The 26,526-nt window shown below is 41.1% G+C and overlaps 1 protein-coding gene across 1 annotated transcript in view; it reads right to left on the bottom strand.

Moving 5' to 3' along the window:
• The window catches only part of LOC108773568 (roundabout homolog 2), a 110,899-nt gene that overhangs the window by 3,626 nt on the left and 80,747 nt on the right, over positions 1-26,526 (bottom strand). The window contains exons 3-7 of the mRNA XM_018539415.1: positions 10,057-10,210; positions 5,308-5,438; positions 3,597-3,863; positions 2,306-2,586; positions 563-1,075 (exon numbers count right to left, since the gene is read on the bottom strand). Of these exons, the coding sequence (XP_018394917.1) occupies positions 563-1,075; positions 2,306-2,586; positions 3,597-3,863; positions 5,308-5,438; positions 10,057-10,210 (1,346 nt within the window). The remainder of the gene's footprint in view (positions 1-562; positions 1,076-2,305; positions 2,587-3,596; positions 3,864-5,307; positions 5,439-10,056; positions 10,211-26,526) is intronic.

The raw sequence follows: 26,526 nt of genomic DNA, 5'->3' as shown, positions 1-26,526 counted from the left end.
CAATCAAAAACAAGAATAAAACATTATCAAAATCTTCCGTAATTCTATAATAGCAGGATACCATCGGCGGTTGTAGTGTTAACCATTAAACGTTTACTTTTTTTTTATATTGCGATATTTGTTCTTTTCGAGAGATACATTCTTGAAAAAAAAGGGCTGGTTAAAACCTCATATTGCACGGCAGCGAAATTTGAAGTATATTGCGTCTGTTTGATACAGGATATTAAAGTCTCTTATGTAGACAACCATTACTTTGTGGCATTAGGCTTCTCGAGCTCTTTATTAAAACGTAATTCCAACACGAAACTTTGATATTGGATTTTTCAACGCGACAGTAAACGACTTAGGTTTATCGGTCCGTTACCTGACACCGTAATGTCGCGAACTGTCCTCGCCAGCGTAGCAGCAGCAGCAGCAGCACGCGTTCTAAATTTTCAAAAAACAATGCACAAAGGAAGGGAAACTGAAAATGCCTACTTGAGAAGATCGTTGAAACACGAGGCGGGATATAAGCACTGGGGAAAAGAGGTCAAGTGTCATCGTCGATTCTCGATAAGCTCACCGTGTAGATGTCGTCGAGAACACCCGTGGCCGCTACCACCCAGCCGGTGTTCAGGTTGCTGCTGTAATACTCAATATTGTAGCCAATGATCTTGCTTTGGCCTTCATGGCCTGGGCTCCACGTCAGAGTGACGGAATTGCTGGTGGCGTTTACTATCCGCGGCTTACTCGGATTCTGCGGCAAGGCCGACATATCGGGTGTCCGATGAAAGCTAGCACCGGTGCTGATGGTCAGGTACGCCGACCAGGAGGTGTTGCCGGACTCCGATGAGGCGATACAGGTGTATAGGCCAGAATCATTGGCATGCAGGTCGTCGATAAACAGCGTGCCGTTGATAGCCATCGTGATGCGGCCGCCCGGTCGCACGAGTACGCCTTCCTTGTGCCAGTGAACCCGCGGCGTGGGTGTACCGACCGCACGGCACGGCAACGAGGCGACACTCTTCAGCGGCAGGGTCTGATTCGCCGGGCCCAGCTCGATGATGGGCGGTGGAGTCTCCTCGACGGACGTTACCTATTCAACGATAACGATTTTACTTGAAACCTACTTGAAACCCCTGTGGATCTCATTCAGTGGAGAAGAAAGTTGGCTGGCTAAATGCCATGTTCTGTCTTTTTTTAATTCTAGGATACCAAAATGGAACGAATTCAGAGAGAGAGAGAGAGAGAGAGAGAGTTCATGAGGCTTACTTTAATATACTTTAATATACGTAAATAACATTGAAGAGTTTTAAATTCTTTGAAATAAATTTCACTCTTTTAGAGTGAAATCTCACTCTAAAGAATTTAGAGAGCAACGATCAAGACAAATTTTATTCGGAATATGTCTCTTCAAACAAAAAAACGATAAAACAATTCCTTAAGTAGGCACTAATTGAAAAAAGAAAGCATAAAAGGTGATCAGGAATCGGCACTATAAGTGATACGCTTAAATCTTACATCTTTTCAATCTTTTCGAGAAAAATGACTACATAAATGTCCATAATTCGCAATTGGAGTCTTGACATTTTAGCTCGGAACTTTGCTGAATCCACATCTTTTTTTACTATAATGTCTAGAATATAAAGTACGTGCTGGCGACTCGTGATACTTGGCTACTGAATTGAACGAATACCTTTTCTAACAAGTTCGTTCGAATATCCACGTCGTTGAAAATATGTAATTCAAAAGTTTCCTTTCTATATTACACCTTTCAACTTTGACCCGTTGCGAGCGAATAAGTTATGGAGTTTTCATTCGCCAAAGTAGATCGTCGTAATGCTCCCTACATGTAGATAAGAATTTTATTCCAGAATGTGGGGCAACTCCCCTCAGGCTAGGACCGTGGTACCACGGTGCACCAGCCGGAATGGTAATTCTGCACTCATCCGGAAGGGAACGAGGAGGAGGAGGGGATGATATAAATATGTATCGAGAAAATGAACCACTTAATGTGCGCGCTCGCTTCTCTTTCTCTCTCTCTCTCACCCAGACAGATTTATCTTGCCCGTATATTTCAAACTGTTGCGCGTCCGTTTAGCACGCGACTTTCGTTGTCCTATACGTGAGGATACACATTACGCATGATTATTGTCAGTTTGCAACTATTATACTAACTCGTATAACCATTATAGCACGAAATAAAAAAAAAAAAGAAAAGTCATGACGTTCGTGACGGAGAAGATTTTTAGGCGATCGTAGGCGACTGTCAAGCATGGGGTTGAATCACACCGTCGTTGAGACGTGGATTACAAGGCTTACGTACCTGAAGAAATACGGTGGCAGTGCTGGCGCCGGCCTGACTAATAGCGCTGCACACGTAGTGGCCCTCGTCCTTCCTGACGGCGCCCTTGATACTCAGACTTCCGTCTTCCGTGACGGTGTAGTGGCTTTGATACGTGTGGCCGGGGAACATTAGCTCCTGAGAACCCTCCCGGGTCCAAAATATCGACGGCTTCGGAGCACCCCTTGCAGCGCATGAGAAGGTGACGTCGGTGCCGGCATTTACCGTCTCGTCTTTGGGAAAATTGGTGAATACCGGCCTCGCTGTAACAAACAGTTCGACTTGAACATGTCTCCTCATCGTATAAATTATCAATTATAGTTCCGATTTTATAACTTAATATTTCTTCAAGCGAATAAAATAAAAATTTTACATATTGTTATAAAATATTCTTAATTAAATTTTTTAAATTGAAAACTTCGATGAAAGATTTAAAAATAGCCTCTTCAGTGATATAGAAATATATCAAATACCCTAAAAAAAATTTAAATTATAAAAAAAAAAAATTTTTTTTAAATTTAAATCTCTCGTGTGTTTTGTCAGAAATATTATGATAGTTAGATTTTGAGTTTTTCACTTGAATAAAAGAAATAAACGAATAGAAAGTAAAGGGGCCCTAAATGGCCAAGTTACTTTAATGTTCAAATAATTCGAGGTGAATATTTAATTCCTTGCAAACTGCTCGTCGAATTTGCAAGATTGAAGCATATAAATTCACATCGAATTATTTGAGCATTAAATAAAGTGTAACTCGACCGTATAACACTTTTATTTCTTATTTTTCGTGTATTCACATTATAATCTTAAAAGATACTTTGTTAAAAAAATCAGAATAAATTTTGGAAAAAGAGAAGATTTGTACATATACTCGCGATCGACGCTATTACGTTCCCGTTTATATATGTCTGTTCAGAATGCATCCTGCTCGCTTGAGCGTAAAGTTTGGGCTGTCCGGCTATAATACCGTGTCCGCATCGTATGATTGTACCCTCCTATCTCGCACACTCCGAACTACTCAACAACATGTTCGAATTTTCCAAGCCGCAGATTCGATTTCACCGTCGAAGCCAGGCGCAAAAGTCGACATCCGACAGGATGCACATTGCGGGGCTTGATATGCGGTGATAATACGCGTCTGCCCTCCTCTCTGGCACCCCCTTCACTCTCGTCATGATAATCGTACACCGGGCGCGTAATTAATTTCACGGTCGAGCGGATCCTCGAGTGCAGGGAGGACGGGGCAAGTGATGACAGAGGGAGGATTAGTACTCACAGTGCACGGTAAGAGTGGCGCTCGCTGATATCGCACCGACGCCGTTCTCCGCGTCGCAGATGTACGTCCCCTGGTCCTGAGGGTTCACCCGCTCGATGTGTAAACTTTTGTCATTGAGAATATGCGCCCGGCCTATCGGCATCTTGCCGTCGTTTCGACGCCACAGAATCTCCGGCTCCGGGTCGCCGCCCACCCTGCAGGCGAACTCCGCCGTCTGATCCGCGAGGATCGTCTGGTTCGACGGCATGGCCAGGAAGTATGGCTTCACTGTAAAGACAGAGCGAGGATTTGGTTGGAAAATCCCGATAGCGCCGAAAGGGATGGAAAGGGTTTCGGTCTATATTCCGAATATTATACGATCCGCGGCTTTTCATCGGATTCTGAACGGCTTCGTGGTCATAAATTGGCACGCGGACGTTATTTGTTTAATGCAGTTGATCAGTCGGTTTGAAAGAACAAATAACATTTTAGCAATAAATGATAAGTAGACGAATACATTAAAGCATTGCATTAATAATGACATTATGAATACATAATGTTGCTCTGAATTAAAAGATCGTCGATGACAATTTCATTTCGTTCATTTGCAATATGCACGAAATTGAATTGTCTGCCAAATTAGAGCAATATTTAAAAGACGATAAGCTGGAACAAAATAGGACGCAAGAGCGACAATTAATTATGTCATATAACGGTTGTAAATTGTTAAAATAATTGACGATGTCAACAACCGTGGTAAGATGTAGAGAGAGGTAAAGCAATACTTTAATCACCAGTTCTTTCTTGAATATTTTATCCGAATTTGAGATTAAACACAATCACGCGAGTGATGAAAAGTACTTATCGGACAATCAGGATTAGCGTTAAATGTGCAGCGTTAAACCGAGCTAAGCTATGGGGTGGTGACGATGGGGTGTCTACGAATCCGTGTTTGGCCTCTTAGTCTTAATATTGTGAGCAAGGGGATGCGGGGGAAAATAGGACATGTTCGTGTTACGAACTTTTGGTAACGTTTAAGTCAGTGCAGTAGCACAATGAAAAACGTAAGCGACAGAAAAGTGTAAGCAAATTTTTTATTCGTTATACTCTTTAAGTTATTACCTTATTATACTCTACAGTAATTGTCCAATTTTTTTTATTGCTTACATTTTATGTACTGCTTTGTATTTTGTGCGATGGGCTTTAAACTAGTGGCACATATAAAAACGTAAGCAATACGCGAATCAACATTTTTTTATTTGCTATCGCTTACACGTGGAAAAATAGCAATGACTTAATTGTTTCGAGTATATTTCAAAAATTCATATATCCGCAAATTCATCATAAGTTCATCACAAGCATTAAATTAATATTGAAAAGAATTTTGAAATAAATTTAATTTACTTATCTGTACATTGTATATAAAGTCGCTTCTTCGATAAAATTTTATAAATCTTCAAAAGAAAAGAAATTCCTATTTTGAGTACTTGTAAAATTTGCAATAAATATATATTTTAAGATTATTATCAAGAAAATGTTCTTTATTAAAAATAATCGTTACTTAGAAGAAAAAATTCAATTAAGTAATTACTTTTTCTTAGCAATAGAGTGATATTTTTTCTATATGTGTCTACATTATTGTCTTACGTTTCCTCTATTGATCGCTTTAGTTATCGTTTATATTTTACTATTTTTTCATGTAAGGTGATCCACCTCCTATCATGATTCTTACCATGAACCGTGAGGACCGCTACAGCAGACTCTTTGGTGCCGACCATATTTTCGGCGATGCACTGGTATTTGCCCTGATCGGCTGGCCTCACGTCAGATATCATTAGGTTTCCCCCGTCCACGAGGGTTATCCTGAAACGGCCGATGAACGATTAATCAAGACGCGCGACGTTTCCCATTCGATAAGAGCGGCGACGGCGAAAATTACGACGATTAATTTCCGTCTGCCGAGATCGACCGCGTCTTTAAGCGCCGCAAGCATCGTCGCGTCGCTTAAAGTCGGGGAGAAGACATAAATGGTCCAGTAATGTTCTCTATACTTCACGTAATACATATATTTATTATCGTAATACATTATTATCGTATTAGTTACCCAAGTTTCGTAACTTGAGACCGCGGGCGCAGGCGAAAGATCGTTTTTCGCGTGAACTGTCGCGAGACAATTTCGAGCAGTAACCCCTCTCCTCCGCAAGGTATGTTTAATCGTTCCGTTCCACACGAGACGTAGTTTGTCTTACTCGGCCCGGTTTCCTCAAGCTGGGGAGGAACTTTCGAGAACGACGCGTTTTCGTACGCGCCCTTTGCTTCCCCCTTCCTCTCTTCTCCTTATACCGTCTTGATATTATTTATGCGAGGGAATAAGGCACGCGAAGGCGCGTACTCAAGACTGCGCGTACTTGACATTCCCAAGCCATCCTTATATACCCGAGGGATCGGCTCTTCCCCGCGTCGGCGGTCGCGAGATTAAACGGCCGTCTCGTTGAGGGGGTGCACATGCACAATATCGCGCGTATGGAGAACGATGTTCGCGACGACGCGAATCGATCGATGGCTCTCGATCGCGCTCTCTAATTTATAGTGTCAATTAATTTTCGCGTCGGTGGTGCTCGATTACCTCTCCCCTCCCTCCCTCCCTCCCTCCAGCTCTCCCCCTTGACCTCCTCCCTTCACCACGCTACCATTCTTCCAGCCTTGCTCTCCTTGTCCCGTTTTACCAGGTTCCGCATCGCGCTTCGACTAGAGAGGAGAGTGAAGAGAGAGAGAGAGAGAGAGAGAGAGAGAAGCGCGGTCTCGACACGTTCCGATACGGCCGGATTTAATTCCTATCGGTTGTCCTAATTTATCGCGGCTTCGGGCTTCCATCGGTAAATCCGGCGCGGGGACGGATGGTGGTGGAGGAGAAACAAGGGGGAGAATAGGGGGAAGAGAGCGGGAGGAGACGGGGGGTTTCCGCGGGCCGTCGCAACGGAGGAGAGTACCCTATTGATCGAGACGAAGGAGAGGAAAATAGCCGTCGAAACGAGCGAGTGAGTGAACGGAGCGCGTGCGAGTTTCGCTTAGTTTCGTTTCGTTTTCGAGGCGCGAGAGATCTCGTCGGGGGAAAAAAAATGTCTCCATTTCTCGCCTTCCGTCGACTTTGCGCCTCACACCCTCTTGGAAATCCGAAAGGAACAGAGGATAAAAAAGGAAAATCGTATGTCACGTGCCCTCGGGTGTCGGGTCAAAACGTGGTATCGCGTCCCATGGAGGACGGAAATCCATAAAAGAAAAAGAAGGAATGTGCCGCGGGTCCTCGCGAGAGCGTTAAGCCAACGTGTACAATACGGTTGTAAGCGACGACGGTGTAAATGAAAGTAATTACACGAGATATAGAAAAATCTAACCGTACAGAGATACAGTCCGTACCTATATGACGAGGAATAAAAATCGTAATCGTGGCAGAGCTAATTAATTATAGTGATTTACCAAGTCGATTAATTATATTCGACCTTTATCTCGCTCTCCCGTTGTAACATCGTGGAGAAATATAATCGTTTACCGTACGATCTTTTTTCATTGTGCGTTCGAAAACTTTGATAATAAGAATGTTTTTTTATAAAAAGTCCACGTGACGAAATGACGGGCAATAAAAATCGTAATTGTGGCAGAGCAAATCAATTAATAATTTATTAAGTCAATAAATTACACTCAACTCCCCTCTCGCGCTGCAACACCGCGGATAAATTTCTCCTTAATCCCCAGCCGTGTTTTTTTTCATCATGCATTCGAGAACTTTCGTAATAAGAATCTTTTTTTTTTCTTATCTTCAACGGAGTTTCGCCGATCGGAAGGGTGGTCGTGAGGATTTGCCGACATTCCTCTTGAGAAAGAGAGAGAAAGAATGAGGGGAAAAGGACGGGATCGCGGCGCGAAAAAAAACTAAGAGGCGTTCAGCGCCCCATGAAAGTTTGATCGAGTCGATCCACGGGGATTCGGGGGAAAAAAAATCACCCGTTTCCGAGATACGAATGGCAGACGGAGGAGCGCGGAAGTGTGCCGGGTCGTTACAACGAGGTGGCTCGCGCAAGCGTACGCTTAAAAGCTTGATCCTGCAGGAAGAGAGAACGAGAGAGAGAGAGAGAGAGAGAGAGAGAGACGGATGAGGAAAAGGAAGAAGGAGAAAGGGTAAATTCGTACCCCGCCGAATTTATACGCCGATTCCTGCACGGAGTCGCGGCGGTGGGTCTATCGAGCCTCTCGTTTCTACTTCGGTTATATAAGCATGCTTTCAACTAACGTAATCGCGCGTCGAGACGTAAATACAAGTAAATACAGGGCATACTTTTCGTGATTACGCGCTTTGTTATATGTCAAATATCATAGCGTGATTTATTATTAAACTGATAAGCCTCGGTGGGAAATTTTATTGACACATCGCGCAACGGATTTACTTCCGATTGATGAAAATATCAGTGACGGCGTTAAATACAGAGATATTCAATGCGTCATCGAGCACCGCGAATAGAAATGGATGATGTTTAAATCCAAGCCGATAAATGCGGATGCGGTTAATTTAATCCGTCACACCTCTTTTTCAATTTTAATCGTAAAAAGGCTTATAATAGAGAGGCTATAATAAGTTTAATCTTAAAGAATAATACTAGTTATGTAAAATGATATTTTAATATGAAGCTCATTGAGGTGTCAAGATTCTTCAGTTCATTTTTATGGAGGGACTTAGAGCGGTATTCATCCGTTTTTATTTTAAGACCGTCTTAAGTAATATCTTAAGATGCTAAAGTTGTTTTCTGATTGACTTATGATTGACTTAAAACTGTACTTAACGCTTAATCTTAAAGTCGCCTGCCTGTTTTACCGATTATTTTTCAAATAAGTATTTTTTTAACTTACACACACACGCACACAAATTTAAAAATCCTTTTCCACAATTAAAGTATAAACTGCGTCATACTTGATTGATAATACGACATCTTTTTTAATCCAAACTCTTATACATTATTATTCTGTCTTATACTTAAACGTATACATCTGTCTTTATCTAACATATTGCAGCGCCATCTCTTACGAGATCCAATATCTACTACTAAACACAATTACCGCTCTGTACAATTTTACTCTTCACACCGATTTTACTCGTAGCATACAAATGAAATTTTCAGATATCCTCTTCCTCTTATACTGAAGACTAGGATCTTCTCATTTCTACAAGCATAATATTGTTCTTTTATGTAATTTCTAGTGCGATCTAAGCTTACATTTCACGACTACGGAAGCTGATGACAGCTATAATTTGTCAATTTGCTTTCGTTTTTCGTATAAAATTGTTGCCTGTGTGCTTTGTCTATACCTAAACAGTGGAGAAGGATTTTTAAATCTGGTGTAAATGCAATAAAAAGATCGGAGGATGTAAAAATTAATCACATTCGATCGGTAAAACAGAACAATTTCAGTATCCCCTTAAACCGGGGAACTTGGAAAAAGTAAAAGCAAACGCGAGATAACCGTCCGTATTTGCGTTAGCGGCGGCATTTGATACGATATTTTTTGTTCTGGCGACGTCCCTTTTACTCGCCGGCGCGTCGCTGTTAGAATTAAGTTAATCCGGAGTTCCGTCCGTCCCTTTCTCTCTGCTACACCCTCTCACATCTATAAAAGTAGATTTCCCGGCCGTAATCCCGCGAGCGTAAAAGTTGCTCTTACTGCCGCGCGACATTATTGCGTATGGAGACACACAACGTAAAATTCCCATACATATACACAACATAAATACGAGTATGTATACAGGCGGTTTCTCGCGTATGTGATGGGGCGCGACGTTGCAATTTAATCGGGAATGGGCGGGTTTGAAGCGGATGCGCTCGCGCTTTTCAAGGACCCGCAAATTGCGAACGGAAGAACGGATATTTATTGTTGTTTTCATATTCGAGACCCAGGTGCAGACAAGATCGAATTAATCGCCGCATATTAGAAGTAACGAAACGCGCGTCGAAACACACTCGGTGCTTATATTTTCGAGTTTATTTTGGATTTAATTTAACTATTATTTACTTGCTCATGTTTATTGCAGCAGCGGTCACGCGCGCTCCCGTTCAGTTTATTTAGAAACATTGCAACATTCGGTGTAACCATTTAGATAAAGTGAACGTTTGTCTTGTCCGTTTAGTGCCAGCGAGTCGGACGACAATCGGACAAAGGCGCGGAGAAAGAAGTAAAAAGGAAGCTCACACGGCTTAAAGTCATTTTCAAGCAGCCGGCAGCTGCTGCGAGTTGTCCACGGCGATGGGTCCCCAAGTTCCAAAAAGAGGGGAAAGGCTCCGCCGGCAAAATAGTCGACCTCGCCTCGCATTTAATCATTACGCTTTTTCGCTGCGCGTCGGGCGTGCAATTTCGTTGCGTTTTCGGCCGTCATCGCGCGGTGTGTCGAGCGAAATTCAAAGGGACGGGACCGCGGATCACAAAGAAAGCTCACCGTTTTGTCGCTTCCAGGTCTATTATGTGACCGTTCCTCTTCCAATGGAGGGTCGGCTCCGGATGGCCGCGAGGCGGTCCGCACTCCAGCAAAGCCGTCTCCCCAGCGGCGACCCTCGTGTTCTGTGGCTCTGCGCGAAACTCATCCCGTAGCACTGCAACAGACAACAACCCGTCACGATGATGCACCGCTGCATTACAAAAGACACTACGTTGCTAGTTGTCTGTCTGGGGCAAGGACAATACTTTCGCGTGCGTAACTGGGACAACAGAGGGAGCGAAAAAGTACGTTTGCACTTTGTTTTTCCTTTTCCTCGTAAATGAATGAAAGTAGAGCGTTTTTACACTTATATATTTTTTCATCCTTTATCAACGACGTCATTTTATCGAATCATTCTGATATCGACTTACTCGTTGAGAGAGTGCCATAACTACGTTCAGTTTGAAGCGCGCTCTGAAGTTTTAACAAGCTTTCACAAAAGTCATCCGATTTTTCGCTCGTGTACCGCCGAAGTGTAGAACTAGGACAAACTAAAATGAATTTCAAATACCCGCGACGGATTCGGGAACACCGGGAGGAAAAAAAAAGCAGATTGTTCTTGGATGACCAAAACGTCTCGTTATTCTAGTCGGATTTCACGTGTGAATAATTTCTTCGCTAAAATCGCAATACCGCGCGTAATATTGGTTTTTATTCGATAACGTTTGTTTACGTATCCATTTTCTAGAAAGATCTCTCAATATTTCACTAAAATTACTTGGAGAGTATTCAGATATAAGGAAAACTCTCAAACAGCAGCTATTTTGAAAGGAGAACATTTTCAGAATACCCATGCGTCTTTAGAAATTTGTGTATGAAAAGAACTAGATGCCCTATTCAGTCTTTGTAAGAATGCAAAGAGGAGAGCGGAGAATAAACGATATATATTTATATAAATGTGAAAATATTTAGGGGTTGACATTATACCTCCGTTATAACAGAAGAATGGTAAATCGGGTCGCCCCGGGAATAGATTAAGGCTTATATTTGAATAGTAGAGCAAAAGTTCGAAAATTGTACGATATGTAAGGAAACGGAGATGCATCGCGCGGATGCATTACCGGGTTAAGCGTGGAATGACTGTGAAATGAGTGTATATACACGCAGCGCGCGAGCACGAAGCCCGCTGCGTGCCAGCCGAGCAGCTAGCCTGGAAGCTACGAATTGAAATTTGAGACAAACGGAGGGCGCAAGAGGGAGCGAGTAGAATGAAGGAGGGAGGGAAAGCGCTCCCGACGCGGAAGAAAGGTCGCTTTTATAGACGGCAAGGACGGTTTGAAAAACGTGGGTCGCTATCTCGGGTCCCGAGACCCTAACGATTCCGACGGTAAATCAAATGTAACGCAATTTCTCAGAAAACGAGGAGAGGGAGATAAAGGGATCTCGGCTTCATCTCGGGTCCTCGGCCCGGTCCAGCTTTCAACCCCTTTCGCCGTGTCGCAGTGGCACTCTGTAAACTTTCCCCGGGAGTGACGTACGCGGGAGGTCGGTCGGGACCACCCTCATCCCTTCTCTTCTCTACGTACCCCAATCCTCCGCGGTTGCCTGCTCTGTTTGTGTATATACCTTATACGGTATATACCGAATTTACGTGAATCCCATAGGCTACGTGCGCGCACGCGGCAACGTGAAAAATGAGGATTGCGCTGCCGTGGGCCAGGTATACGTCACGTAAATAGGTACACGGTGCATACGGAATCAGGATCAGGATCGGGATCAGGCGCGCTCTTTATAGCCTGGGGTTTCCGGATTATTCGAGACTCCTACTGTCTCAATCTAAAAGGATATACATAAGATAATCGCGTATGCAAAATAGGAGCGTAAAACGGATTTCTAAAATCGATTACAGCAATTGCGAGACATTTAACCCTATTTAGTATTGTTTTTCAACTCTATATACTGCATACACGATGATTTTCCAGTCCTTTACTGCACAAGATCGGTAGTTCATATTCTGGCATAATTTTCATCATATTAATAAACACACAGAAATTATTTAGTAATTCTTCCATGTATAATACTTTAACATCTTTAAAAAGTACTTGTAAGTCGTGTATTTAAAAGAATTACATATAAATGTTATAGCTAATTATTTGACGCTTCTGTTATAGCTTTCTGTGTAGTTTCTCGAAGAAAAGAGGCGTACAGAACGTGAATAATTCAATTGTGTAAAATGAGAGTTAATACACTTTTTCTGAAAGAAAAATGTCAAAGTATTGCGAAGCAAATATTATTTATTATATTTTTTTAAATATATATTAGTTATAAAAAATTTAATTAAAAAAATTTGATTGTTATGACGAATATACATTTCTGTAAAATATATCTCATTAATTGCAAAAATATAAAATAGATGTTTTGCGCGCGCGTGCGTAGCTTATTCGCTAGAAATGAAATTTTATTTAAATAAACATTTATTTCAGTGAAATAAATATATTTCATATACCAATAAATTTTAAGTATCTTTTTCTCAGTGTAATAACATTCCAATAACGTGAATAACAGCATTATTTTATCGTATATTTAACAAGCTTAAAACTATTAATCTCTATTTTACTTTTATCGATAAATACTCCGCATTTATAGTATCAGGAGACATGGTAGTATCAGGTGAATATTATAATTTTATAAAACGTTAACATTTATGAATGTTAACCTGAGAATAATCACCAGCGGAATTTTTATACTATCTCAGCGACAAAAAATTGTAAAATATTTTGTGTAAATATTGTTTAACATATTTTTCTTAATAGCATAGACGTGCCATTTTTTAAATTTATTAGGAGAAAGGAAAAATTTATTTTTTTTTCACAATCATACAAAATTATCGCAACTAAAAAATATAAGCAATCAGTCTATGTATAATTTTTTTTATTTAAAGTAAATATAATTTTTTAAAAATCATAATAAAGATTTTTAAACTACAAAACGTTGTAAGTTAAGATAAAAATTACATAATAGATGTGACACGCCTAAACTATTCTTTAGAAACCTTTAAGTAGATGCAATTTCGTTGAAAAATTACCTAATGTAAAAAAGCGTTACATTGATTAAAGTATTTATTTAAAAAAATACTGCCATAATAATAAGCTACTTACTTTGATTAATTTTTTAAATTTCTATTTTTTGCAAGAGATTGTGATTAAATCTATATCCGTAATGGTTTGAAATATAATTATAAATTGAAAACAATCAATAAATGTATAATATAACGTGTGATAATAATTTTGATTGAAGTGTAAAACATCTCAAGTGCGATTGTTTATAAAAAAATCAGACAGACTACCCTTAATCTACTCTTTATCTACAAAAGTGAGATATAAATATGGATAATTGTTTTTATCAAACGGAAAAAATATTGCGCTATTATGTTAAATACAAAGTGTTACATTTATTATGTTATATCTACTACATAAATTTTCCTGCCAAGTTTTTGTGATTTCCTGAAATACAAGAAAACTAGACTATGAGATAAAGACTGATAAAGGCAATTATAATACAATTATTTATGGTATCATTAAAAATGTTTAACATATAGTGTCTAAACTTATCAATATGACACGTACAAATATTGCTAAAACTGTTCTCGTTAGCGCCCACGGTCATCGATACTTTTTGCGACAGCGCATTCTATGGCGGTCATCGTCAGCGCCGGCCGGCGCACGGTCGCTAAAGAAAATCTCAATCTCGTGCGTCGCGTATCTCGTTTACATAGAGCAGGACTTGAATCGATAATGTGACACGGTCGGGCAGGGCGCGCGCGAATGTCGCGGGAATTACACGGGCGTATCGGAGCCGCGAGTCTAAAATTAGACTGTGTGCGCCGACAAAATTATCTGGTCGTCAGCGTGTATCTACTGCGCTTGCATATGGAATGATACGGCGTTAAGGAGCGCTTTATTTATTTATTTATACCGCGCGCGCTTCCACGCGATCTAGAGATCCTTAAAAGTAAGAGATTGAATACCATATATGTTTGGTCCGCCAAATTTTTTCAGGAACTGATTCAGTTAAAATGAGATATATGCATAATCTCCCTTAGCAAAAATAAGATTAGCTTTTCCAATAAACTGCAATGCGGTTCTATCAATAACACTAACGATACCGCATATAGTCAGTAATTGATGAAATCTCGCAGTTACTGGTGTATATATAGTCAAATAGTTTTTATCGAAACATTAATCAGCTTTTTTTTTCTAAGGGCTATTTTTATTCCATCTATTTTAAGCGGTTCTTGAAAAATATGCCAATTTCTTACTTGAGGATTTGCGTGGCGGTCCTCGGGAATTACCTCGCGCTGGTTCGAAGCGCGATTTACTGATCGCGCCGAAAGGCTTCCCTCCGCGAGCGAGCGAGCCGCGTCTCCCTACGCGAACGATCGATATCATCGTAGCACACACTCCCGGGTATCTCGCCACCGAATCCCCGAGTGCGTTTTCTGTGCCAACGACCGCGCATAATCGATATTTCGAGCCACAGAGAGGAAAAAAAAGAGGGAAAAGAGAAATCATTTTATCGGTCGCGTCGGAAGCGCCGTTCCTACAATCGGCATGAACACCGCGACCATATATCCCGGCGTCGCGGATCGTTAGCCGCCGTAAAGCACACACGCACGTTGTTACGTCTCGTACACGTGCGCGCAGACACCGGAATACACGCGTATACACGGGGGCTCACGCACATCGCCACTTCCCTTCCGTGTAATGCCGTTAATTTGGTATTGTAGGCGATCGTGGCTAATGGTTTCCAGCCGGGAGTTGGTATCGACCAAATTTCGATGACGCCGTATTATCATCGTACTGAATGCGCTTTAATGAAGCGTGCATCCAGTCGAATAACGAATCCGGGTCTAACGACCCGGTCCAATTATTTATTATATGCGACAAGAAATCGCAACACGGGCGTCACTTTCGCCGAAATGTTTAGACGAGGCAAAACTTCGTCGTGGGGGTCGTTGGTCAGGAAGAAACGTGTCGCAAAACAGAGGGGCGAAACGACCAAACTTTGGCACTATTAGCGTCGACAAGATACGGGCTGTTCATGCGGTGTACATGGGCTCTCTATGGGAAATCAACGATCCTCTCTCGGGATACTCTACTTGATTTCAACTAACAGCTTGACTTTTAACACAAATATCCAGATATGTAGAAAACCTATGCGAATTGTAAGCGTATATATTCTTTACGTAACTTATTTCATTCATTTATAGTAAAAATTACATAACAAAAGATTATTTCTGTTACCAAACAAAAATTCTATGTTTCAACGAATTTATAATTTATATTGAAAATAAAATGTAAAGATAAAAATTTGGTTTGCATTTCAATGTCTTTTATAATATATCACTATTTTTTTATACAAAAGTTCATCATAAATAAAACTTTCGCGAATCGTAAACATAGATCTTATAATAATTTATTCAATGTAAATATGTTAAAAAATGGATCAAAAGTTACAATAAAAATGCGAACAATTAATATTTTCAAATAAAAATTGACTTTCGATGTTTGAGTTTTGAATCTATCTATCTCTATTAGAAATAGAAGACGAAAAAAACTTGGATTTGTAACATTTCTTATATTTCACTATTTTTAACATAAAAATTTATGATGAGTAAAACTTTTGCGAGTCGTAAACGAATATTTTCTAACTTTACAGGAATTTTATTTTATACAATGTGAATATATTAAAAATTTAATGTCAAAAGTTGCAAAAAATATGTGGACGGTTAATTTTTTGTCAAGCAAAGCTTTTGTCTTTCGATATATTGCAATAACTCTATTCACATTAGAAATAAAATGTGTGAAAAGAAAAATTTGGTTTGTAATATCCTAATACTCTCTTGTAACATTTCATCATTTTAAACATAAAAAATCATAATGAATAAAACTTTCACGAATCGTAAGCATATAATATTCTCTATACTTAATACGAATTTTACTTCATACAATCTATGAATATATTAAAAATTTGATGTTAAGAATTGCAAGAAAAAATTATAATGTTTTTATCAAACAAAAATTGTCTTTCAATATTTAGAAGAATCTCTTCATATTGAAGATAAAAAAAAATATACAGATACAAATTTAGCTTGTAATGTTCTAATACTTTTGTGATACGCTTCACTATTTTCAACACCCGAAACTTTATAATGTCCTATTAAAACGTCATTTTATGAGAGAGCCATTTCGAAGAGCAGCTTCCCTCTTACCCGATCACCGGGTCCAATTAACTCGAGATTCGCGTCTCCGTTTGCGGTATCGACGATCGCACTCATCAACGTCCGTCACGTCGCTTTCGGTCCCTCGTTCGCAGGATAATTCCAGTCGGGCAATTACTTAGTCGGCCATTCGTCGACGTTACGTTAAGCGCTCGAATGGACGTCATCGTTCGACTATCTCTCTCTCCTTCTCGCTCTCACGCTCACCCTCTCTCTAATCGAGCCTGAATGGCGGGCTCGAGATATCGCGCTAATAGTACCTAAAGCTCCTCGCTTTCGTTAAAGTCTTTCGAGCACGATGATTCCTGCGCTCGCCGCCGCGCCGGCGGCGAGAGGCTACGTTTCCGCGTGCTTCTTCCTCTCTCTCTCTCTCTCTCTCTCTCTCGCACTCTCTTCCCTCTCTGTCGCGAGCAAACGCCGGGCGGAAGTTAAAGACGCTAGTTGCCGGCAGTTGGCGGCGAGTGAGTCGCTCCAGCGAAATCTAATCCAAGTTTATACGTGCTTCCAGTCCAATTAGGTACAAGTAGGCACCGGAGCGCGAGGCAACGAAGGCGGTGGAGGCGGCTGCCGCGTCGTCGTCTTGGGACGCGATCCACGTTTCTGTAATAACGACGTTTACGCGACGGGTGGGGGGTGGAGAAAGTGCGCGCGTGTACGCGAGTAAAACGCGATGGGATGTCCCCGCGTAGTGGGGGGTATACGAGCATTCGATGCTTTAAAGCTCGTAAAGCTCGAGCTGTAACCGGCCCGTGCTTATTTCGTCGAACTTAGAAGAGCTTCGTCCGACTTTTCTCTCCTTCGATTCATCCTCTTTCTCCCCCGGCCTTTAATCCCTGAGCGCGCGCGAGACGATATTACGCTCGCTATAGTATAGCGTGTCGCATCAGCTGGGCGTAACGAGGCTCATCGTTTCTCGGTGAAAAGTTATCAACAGCCCTAACGACGAATCTGCTAGAACTGCGACGAGATACACTCGCTCAACGTAAAATCTCTCGGTAGTTTCTTCGCAAAGCACGTTGTAATGCGCCAACACTTTATACCTTATATACCTGTACAATTCGAGTCGTTTCTTAACAAATTTTTCACAAAAAGATTGCGCCTCGAAGTATATCTCGCGAACTTTCGTTAAATTAAAATTCGCTTGGAATTAAAAAGAGAATATAGAAAGAAATGGTAGCGCGTCCGTCATTAATACACATTTCTAAATGCCAAAGTACAATGATGCTTTATATTAAAAATTTTATTCGCTATTTCGCCAAATTTGCGTAAAGCACTTTATAGTGATCTTCTCTGAAAAAAGGCTTAATAAATGAGGCTCACAAAGCGCTTTACGGTACATCCTGAAGTCGGTTTCTCGAAAAACGATGAGCCGCCGCCGCCGCGCCGTTGTACTCTCCGCTGCGCTTCAACAACCTGTCGTTTTATTACACTCTCTCTCCCCTTTTCATCCCCGCCGCGCGTTTCTTAAGTACTCGTCCAAAGGGATAAGCGGTCGAGTCTTATCCTCCGTGGTAATGAGACAGCGGGCGGTACTTGGAAACCCCTGCAACGAAAGGGAAAGAGGGGTGACGAAGTAGTGGCGCGTAGGCAAACGACCTCCAATTAACAGATGTTGGATTTGGAGCGAAAGAATTGAAGGGTTCTTCCTACCCTCCTGCACCCCGTTGTTCTACGCGCGCTACCTAGGGCCAACTAATGAGAATGCCATGCACTCTTTTTGCAAGCGAGCGGACGACGCGACGCGACGTACGCGCACGTGCTTACAGTGACATAATACAGGGTGCGCGCACCAAGCGGTTGCAGCGGAAATTTTTGCGAAAATCATACTGCACGAGCGTCGTGTTTATCTTGCATTTAACGCATAATCCTATCGTCACGCTTCAACACCTCGCGAAATGATTATTCTTCGTCGCAAGAGCTCGCGCCTGCATTCGCGTTTGCGATGCAAACTTTAGGTGCGACGAGACATCTCACACTGTATATTAACCCTTCGTAGGCATTGTGTGCTGGGTCTTTTTCATCCAACCCAAATATTCTCTTATTGTTTTAGGTTTTTTAAAATCGAAAAAATTTCAGGATTACTTTGCAACATTTTTGCTGCGTTACCAAATATAATTATTTAGCCCAAAACTTTTCTTTAATAAGAATACACACCACATACAAGTAATTCAAGAGTGAAATTCGTTGCTCTACAGTTTCCTTGCGACTCGTCGACATAATTCAAATAATTTTGATTTTACCTCGGATTTTACATATTTGACGATGTGATTTGAATTTATTATCCTGTTTAAAATCCAGACATTCATATTTTACGCTTATGAGTTTTGGTGAGTTTAATCGAATTTATTATTTTATAATAGATATTCATTACTTATTTAATCTTAGGATAACGTGATCGAAATTTTACTACATCGTGAATTTTCACCGTGTGAATTGGTATCGCACGGTTAATCATCATTACAACTGCGAATGTGAGGTTCGCTTTGTTCGCTAAAATTCGCTGAAGACGGCTCTGAATGAGGGCGAAATGTTCGAAAAATTTGTACTCCGAGATAATCGCGGTGTTGTTATATACTCTCATTTGTCATATTCTTTCTACGCTCATGCTATTAATAAATAATACGAATAAGCACCGATGTGTACAGTAATATAATAGAATATCGACCAGCGCGCAATACCTGTTACGTCGCTACGTGTACTAGCTATTACTTATCGTTCTCCCTTAGGGAAGTTTAACGCTACTCTCGCAACGATCGATGTATATCTCGACGCGACGAGCGGTAACTCGGAGGAGAGGCGGTACGTATTTGCGGAGTCATGTTTACGCAAACTTCTCTCTTCCTCTTTTTTTCGACGTGCTACCTTCTTGCGAAGTTTCGTCGCGCGGTACGTTTTACTTGCACCCTGTATATACTAGATATAACGATGACGACGCGACGAGGAGGACGAGCGAGACGTCCAGGCATGTAACCATCTGCGCGCGACAAGGGGATCGGGGGAAGACACGGAGCGCAACCCTCATCGGGTGTGTGCGGACCGAGAACCATCTAGGAACGCTTGTACTCCCTTGCTTGCTAGAATGCACGGCACTTGACCAGCTTGGAGGATCGAGAGGGAGACGTTAACAGAGAGGGGAGGGGCCGAGCTCGAATATTGCTCGGACGCCGAGTAGCAAATGACGGGAATGTAACGACGAGAGAATAAAGCGTTCATCGGGATAACGGAGGATTCCATGCGATCCGGTATACCCCGCAGGCCTCTACCGACCTATCAATCTTTTCCTTTCATCGATGGATCATGTATTTTACGAGTAGCTAAAGAATGTCGTTGCATGTGTGCGCGCATTCATTTCTTCTCTCCGCCGCACGTGAGAAGGACGGTTTTGCTCGAGTACAAACATTTAGCCGAGTACAACTGATTGCTGAAACTTTTTACAGTATTGTTTCTTATGCCTACATATAATAATTATTTTGATGGTTGACCGCAACATTTTTATTTCTACCCAAATTTTTAGATACTTGAGCAGAATTGTTCTTTTCGTTTTTGATCCAATCATTACGTTCTCTTTATTATTTGGTTGGATCATCAAATTTTATTATACACTCAAATTGGTTGCTAGAACATCAAAACTTTCTGCAACATTGCTTATTACGCTTGAGATAGATTCCTATAGGTAATTCTTTGGATGATTCAACAAAATTATTTCCACATTTGTATCTAACTAAATTCTTAGATGCAAAATTGTTCTTTCCTTACAATATTTCGTTCTATTATTTTCAGCTCTCTTTAGCTCCTCCAGGAATCCATGTTAATTTTTCATAAATAACAGGCCAGATAAGAAACGTTCGTATGTAGCCGGAGACATTTTAAATAGAGCGTTTTCCTCACTGTTACTGCTGCGTTGTTGTGCATAAAAATGGGGGAACGTTAATTCTACTTGGGGCGCTCTTCAACGTAGAATTACGCACAACTTTTAATTCTAAACGGACGGGTGTGCACGCCCCGCGCAAATCAACGTCAACACATCACCCGCCCACCGCGATGAAAGGGTTAATCGCTCACGTCGTAACATTTTGGCCCGCTTAGAGATGTATGTTTAGGCCCGTGTGGCGTGCTGCTGGTACAACACCACCGGTCGCTTATTCTACATCGATCCTGGATATCGTGTTCGTTTATTTCCCTAACTGCGATAAAGAATCACGGGTGTATTTTCACGCAACCGCGCTCGCAGTGTAGTGGGTGATATGCCGCAGCTATATCGCGTTATCCAGCCGAGCAAGAACGAACTTTCGAGTCTGACTCTTAACCCTTTCCGGTTCAGCGGTTTCAATTTACGTCACCTACATTGTATATCCTTTATACTGGAACCAGCGTGGCGTAGCGTTTAACTACAAAACTAGCGCAGAAGAGAAAGAGAGACTTTTTGAGTAACGATCTTTCATACATGAAACGTATACACGCGCCGAAACGGAATAGAAAAAAAAGAGAAAAAAGGGTTTGCGCACACTTTGAGAATCGATCCGCCGAAGATCAAATCCGCCAATTAGCGAGTAAACGGTCCTTGCTCCGCACAGTCGGGGCTTGCACAACGTTTGTTTAAAATCATTAGTGGTTCTCCTACCGAGCCGGAGCTCCGCAGCCTCGCACGAAACCCATCGTTAGTGGTTAGAGAAGGATCTGCGACTAACGGATCGTACTCGCTGTATTCGGGTTCAATCCCCGGGTCTTTATTTAACCGAAGTATCTGCTTCGGGGATTTGGTCCTCGACGAACGGGGTTAATTGAAAAATCCGCTCGCACGTGTTCGGTGTGTTATAAGTGCGAGTGTGTTATTACCGTTTCTCGTTTTCTTGGTTCTGTAATCTCGCGTTATATCCTCGATCCCATCTCATTTGATTTGCGTGAGCGCCACTCGAGCACGATAATCGAGAACTCGCCGATAAATCGCGGCGAGTCAAGACATGATGCCGAAATACGCAGATACATTAATTGTTTTAAGTCCACGTATATTGCAATGAGAATTTGATTGCACATCTATTGTAAGCGATTTTGTATATAGTATAGATTATTAAATCGTAAAGCAAAAATTTAAAAAAGGAAAATAGCCGAAAAAAATACGAGATATCATGTCACAAAGAAATGTTCAATATCTCTATTTTCGAGGCAATACTTTTCGCAATAAGTTAATAGCCGATTTAAAAATTCTCACTAAAACATCTAATTATTAATATTATAAAGATGTTTATTAGTTAATCAAAAAATGATTAAATTGCTTGTAATATTACTACTTTGGTTCTCGATGGCGTTTCAAAACCGGAAAAGATTTTGACTCATAATATGCAGAATTAGTGTATGTATATAAATTCACACAAGAAATATTTCAGATCCTGCTTTGACCAAATATAGAAATTTTCGTATTTAATTAGCTTTATTTCCGAATCGGAATAAATTACACCTACTTCTATCTATACTTGGTCTTCATCGGTTGTTGAAAATTGTTATACAAAGTCAAAATTATGAAATACAACATACAAAGTGTAAGACTATTATAATTTGAATCTATTATACTATAATTCTAGTTGAGATAATTTATAGAATACTAATTAATCTAATCAGAAATTTTTCTCAGTGTGGTTTTGCTAAAGTATAAAAGATTTAGCTAGATACAGATTTGAAAATAATTGTATAGAACGTTTAAACGTCGACGCTGCAAGAAAGGTTTAATCGCATCGGTACAGCCACCAGTTCTAATAATAATTAATTTGGATCGAACAAAATTATTTTCAGATCTGTATCAAGCTAAACGTTTAGATACTTTAGCAAAGCTGTTCTTTCCGTGTTGACTATTAGAGCAACGCAAGAGAACAAAGAGAACATTTTTTAAATAATTTACGAACGAGCGTATCTCAGTAGGAGGATTTACGTTATAAAGCGGCAAGCGGCGGCGCGTCTCCTCCTCTCCGTTCTTCGCGCAGCGGCCGTCATTACGACGAGAAGCGCGGTTGTTGTAAACGAAGTTACTCCATGGAGAAGCTTGTGCGAGAGCTGAAAAATTTCCCGGGATGGCCAGAGCATTCGCGAGAGATGCGAGAGCGCACGCGTAACGCCCGGCTATTTCTTACACGGATCATCGTCGTTGCCATGCGTCGTGGAAAAAGCCTCCTTTCCGGTCTATACACACACTCCGTCTCGCAAATCTCCTCTATGCCGCCACGGTGGCTCCCATGCACAGCCGCGAAGAATAGTCCGCATTGAACGTTCACATATTTGTCGGCGTCACGTATTCGGCGATGTTCATCGCCGCGCCGCGCGTCGCGACAATCGCGGAGCGACTCATATTTGTTCCGCGTGCGAAGATGCTTTACTAAACTTAGACGGGTACTCTCGGGATTTGTGTTTTATCCATTAGACACCATTGCGTCTGCGGCGAATCGTGAAAATATTCACGACCTGAAATGACAGAGAATGGTGCGCGGGATTTGATCAGATTCGACTCCGAAGGCGAAATCGGGATTGATAAAACAAATTTAATCGACATTTTTATTTTCATTTCTCTGTGTTTTATAAATAAAAAAAATATCGTTCCAATCAATTCGAGTTATCTCTAGCTCCTCTCGGGAAATAACTGAAAATACGAAATGTAAACACTGAGCGAGATGTGTTCTATATACATATATGTACTATATCTCTTCAAATTGAAATCTTTAAGAGAAATTATTTTTGGACTTGTTTGAACAATCCGTTTTTCTCCAAATATCTTCTGCGATTTAATATTTTATTTATTATTTATAAAGTATGCTGTTCGAGAGATTTGTAATTCTGGTCGTTAAATTTACATATATCAGTATTCACGCTTTAAACGGTGTCTACAATGAGATTTTAAGGCGTAAAAACTTGAGCCTTAAGTTGTAAAAAAATTGACCTATAGTCGATTATTCTCCTTACATTCGACTATCATGGGTTATCTACTGTTTTACGTCTCCAAATTTCATCGTAGACGTTGCTTTAAGCTTTTATAGCGGACAAAAAAACTTCAGCAGTAAGACATAAATAAATCAACATTTTGGATTAGCTATGAGAAAAATGTTTGATATGAATAACCATTATTTCGTTGATATGTGCGAATTACAAAAATGTTCTTTTTCATTAAAAAATTGTGTCGTTCTAACTAAATTTTGATTAAAATAACAAAATTTTTTAATTAAAAAATAAGACAATTTTTGTAATTCACATATCAACAAAATAATTATACATTTCTCCATTATTTTGATAATATGTGAATTACAAACACTTTCTTGTTTTTAATTTAAAAATTATATTCTAATTGAACTTTGATTAGAACCATTTTTTTAATGAAAAAATAGAAAAGTTTTGGTTATTCTCAAATGAACAAAATAATGGTTATTCATACATCTACTAAATATTCTCTCGGAGAGCGTGTTATTGTCTTCTGATCTCTACACTATGGCCTATTCCGTTTATGATTTACTGCTTAAGTGTTTCGTATGTCATTTCCTACCTTTCTTTCTCAATGAAAATAAAAATGAAAAGCACGGGAAGGGGTGAGGGGGAACGCGAACGTCAATACACATCAAATAAATGCCCACAATTATAAATTTTGAACAGGACTGCTTTGCTAAAGATGCAGCACCGAGAGGAGCGAAGCGGACGTATCGAATTGACGCTTTTAGAGAACAATTTAATTCAATTGATACGCTTCCGGAATAGACTTCCGGAGAGGCGAAAAGTCGAGATTAAAGAGGTACATACCGCTGTATCTATAAGAAGCGTTCATCAAGTGGCTATTCAATGGCGCGCGGCGCGATGCTGCATAAAAGAATCGAATCCTCGGCGCGAGTGCACCCACCACATTCCATCCGCAGCACTTCCAAGTAGGTATATACGAGGCCGCGAACGCGAGAGAGATAGGAAGAAGGAGAAGGAGTGCATGCAGCGGAGTCGTTCTCGAGCTAAGAGAGCGTACCATATTCGATATAATTAAAGTGCATAAATAAGCACAATGGTACAAGGAGACTTCGGCGGCTGGTCGGCGCAGCACGGTGCGCAGCCTACCTATTTCTCCTCGCCGCCCGGCCCGCCGCCGAGGAGGTATAGGCGAGCAAGAAAGGTATAAGAGAGTATTCAATGCAAATGCCTGCGCGCGGAGAGTTTCTTCTTGGCCACGACCGCGTGCTGGATCTCTCTCTCTCTCTCTCTCTCTCTCTCTGCATCCGCGACTACTACGCGTACATACATACGTATATACATACCGTACGCGATACGCCCGTATACGGAGCGCGCGATACGCTCGATCGAGGAGGAGCCCTGTGGGCGAACGAATGCCTGCCTACCTGCACGCGCGTTATAAGCCACTCTCCACCGGAAGGCTATCGAATCTGGATTTATCTTCCTCCTCGATTTATACTTGCGCGCATTACTCTCTCTCTCTCACATACACATATTGGGGGTTCACTGGTCATTATCTGCACCATGCCGCGCGTTTCGCCGCGGGCCGGGCGGCTTTGCATTTTCAGTGTCGGTCGGAATAAGTACGCCAGCACACACCGCGCTCTCGCGTCTCGCGGGGATTCCGGGATATGCACCGGAATGGATGCAGCGGTCGGTCTCCATCGAGGCCCGCCTCTCTCCCGACGTGTTGTCGGCTTGATGCGCGCTATCATGTTATGTACGGGGTGTCGTGGAATTGGGAAAGATCCCTCCGCTCGTCTTTGGACTCGCTGTCGGAATTTCTGTGGGTCAGATGTTGGGCTGAAATACTTTTTCTAAATATTTTTCATAAATAGAGAACAACGGCTTTTCATAATATTTATGGGAAGGAATATCAAGCGCGGAATACGGAATTCGATCTAAAATTTCATACTGGCGTTTTTCAATTATACCAAAATACACCTTTGTGCAAACGTCGAAGTGTCGAAGTTACATTCTCGAGTTGCTTTGTTTTTTCTACGAGATTGATTCGATTTAACTTTTGTGTACATTGAGAAAAGAATATTTGAATAGTTTTTTAATCAAACATTTATACTAAATGTAGACGTACATTCATTTGATACAAGAACTATCAATTTGATGTGCTAACATTTTTTATCGAGTAAATATTTATATACTGTAAGTATTAACTATTTAAAAAAATATGTATATTAAAATGTAGTCATATTTTTTTCAGTGTGCTATCGAAATTTGTGTGTGTGTGTGTTAGGCTCAAATACTTTTTATAAATATTTCTCACACAAACAGAATTTCATAAATTCTCCTGAAAACATAACGATACGCACACATATACGGCTTTTCATAATATTTATAGGAAGCGTATGAAGCGCGAAATTTAATCTAAAATTTGATACTGGTGTTTTTTTAATTATGCTAAAATACACCTTTGTGTAAATGAAAATGTCGAGATTACATTTTCGAGCTGCTTTGTTTTTTCTACGAGATTGATTCGCGATTTAGCTTCTTTAATACCATATATAACAGGCTACTTCGTTTAAACGATACTTTAGCATGTTTTCGAGATAATTAGCATTTTTACCGCTATCAGCCTTTCCAGCGACAAACGTTATCACTAGAAAAGATCTATGAAAAATTCTCTCACAATTTACTTTAATCTCCTTTTTCCTGCCAGGGGTTGAAATGCTTAATAGCACGGCAGAAAATATCCGGTCTGATTTCCAAAGTGTGGTGTATTTGTAATGACCGTCATAAACTTAAAAGCCTAGAACGGGCATGCCAGCGGAGTGTTAGTATAAATAACGGCTAAATAAAGACATTGTTCGCGAATGTTCGTGGACCGCGGGCGGCGCCGTTGGTCGTCCTTTCCCTATTCGTTCGCCTCGTGACATCCAGCCGTGCAGGATCAAAATCAGCGCGACGCGCGGCGGCTATAGTAAATCTGGTCGGGTAACAATATGATTAAGTTGCAGATAAACCGTCACATATGTGCGCACCGCTCGCATTTATCGCGAGATACGTGAAAAATTATTTTCCCGGTGCGTCACTACCGCCGCGCCGGCCGCGCCGCGGGACCGACGGGAAATTGTATCGCGGATGTTGTTTTGTTTCGCGGATTCACAACGCCCGGCTTTTTACACGGCCCACCGTATTTACAGGACAGCCGGAGCGCGCGATGCTTTCCGACAGAGAGTAGCTGGATTGTCAACACCCCCGATACCGTTTGCCCAAGCCGCCCGAATGTT

This window comes from Cyphomyrmex costatus, unplaced genomic scaffold (assembly GCF_001594065.2).
Source record: "Cyphomyrmex costatus isolate MS0001 unplaced genomic scaffold, Ccosl1.0 scaffold214, whole genome shotgun sequence".
Lineage (NCBI taxonomy): Eukaryota > Metazoa > Arthropoda > Insecta > Hymenoptera > Formicidae > Cyphomyrmex > Cyphomyrmex costatus.
This window is presented reverse-complemented; position numbering and strand designations above follow the sequence as displayed.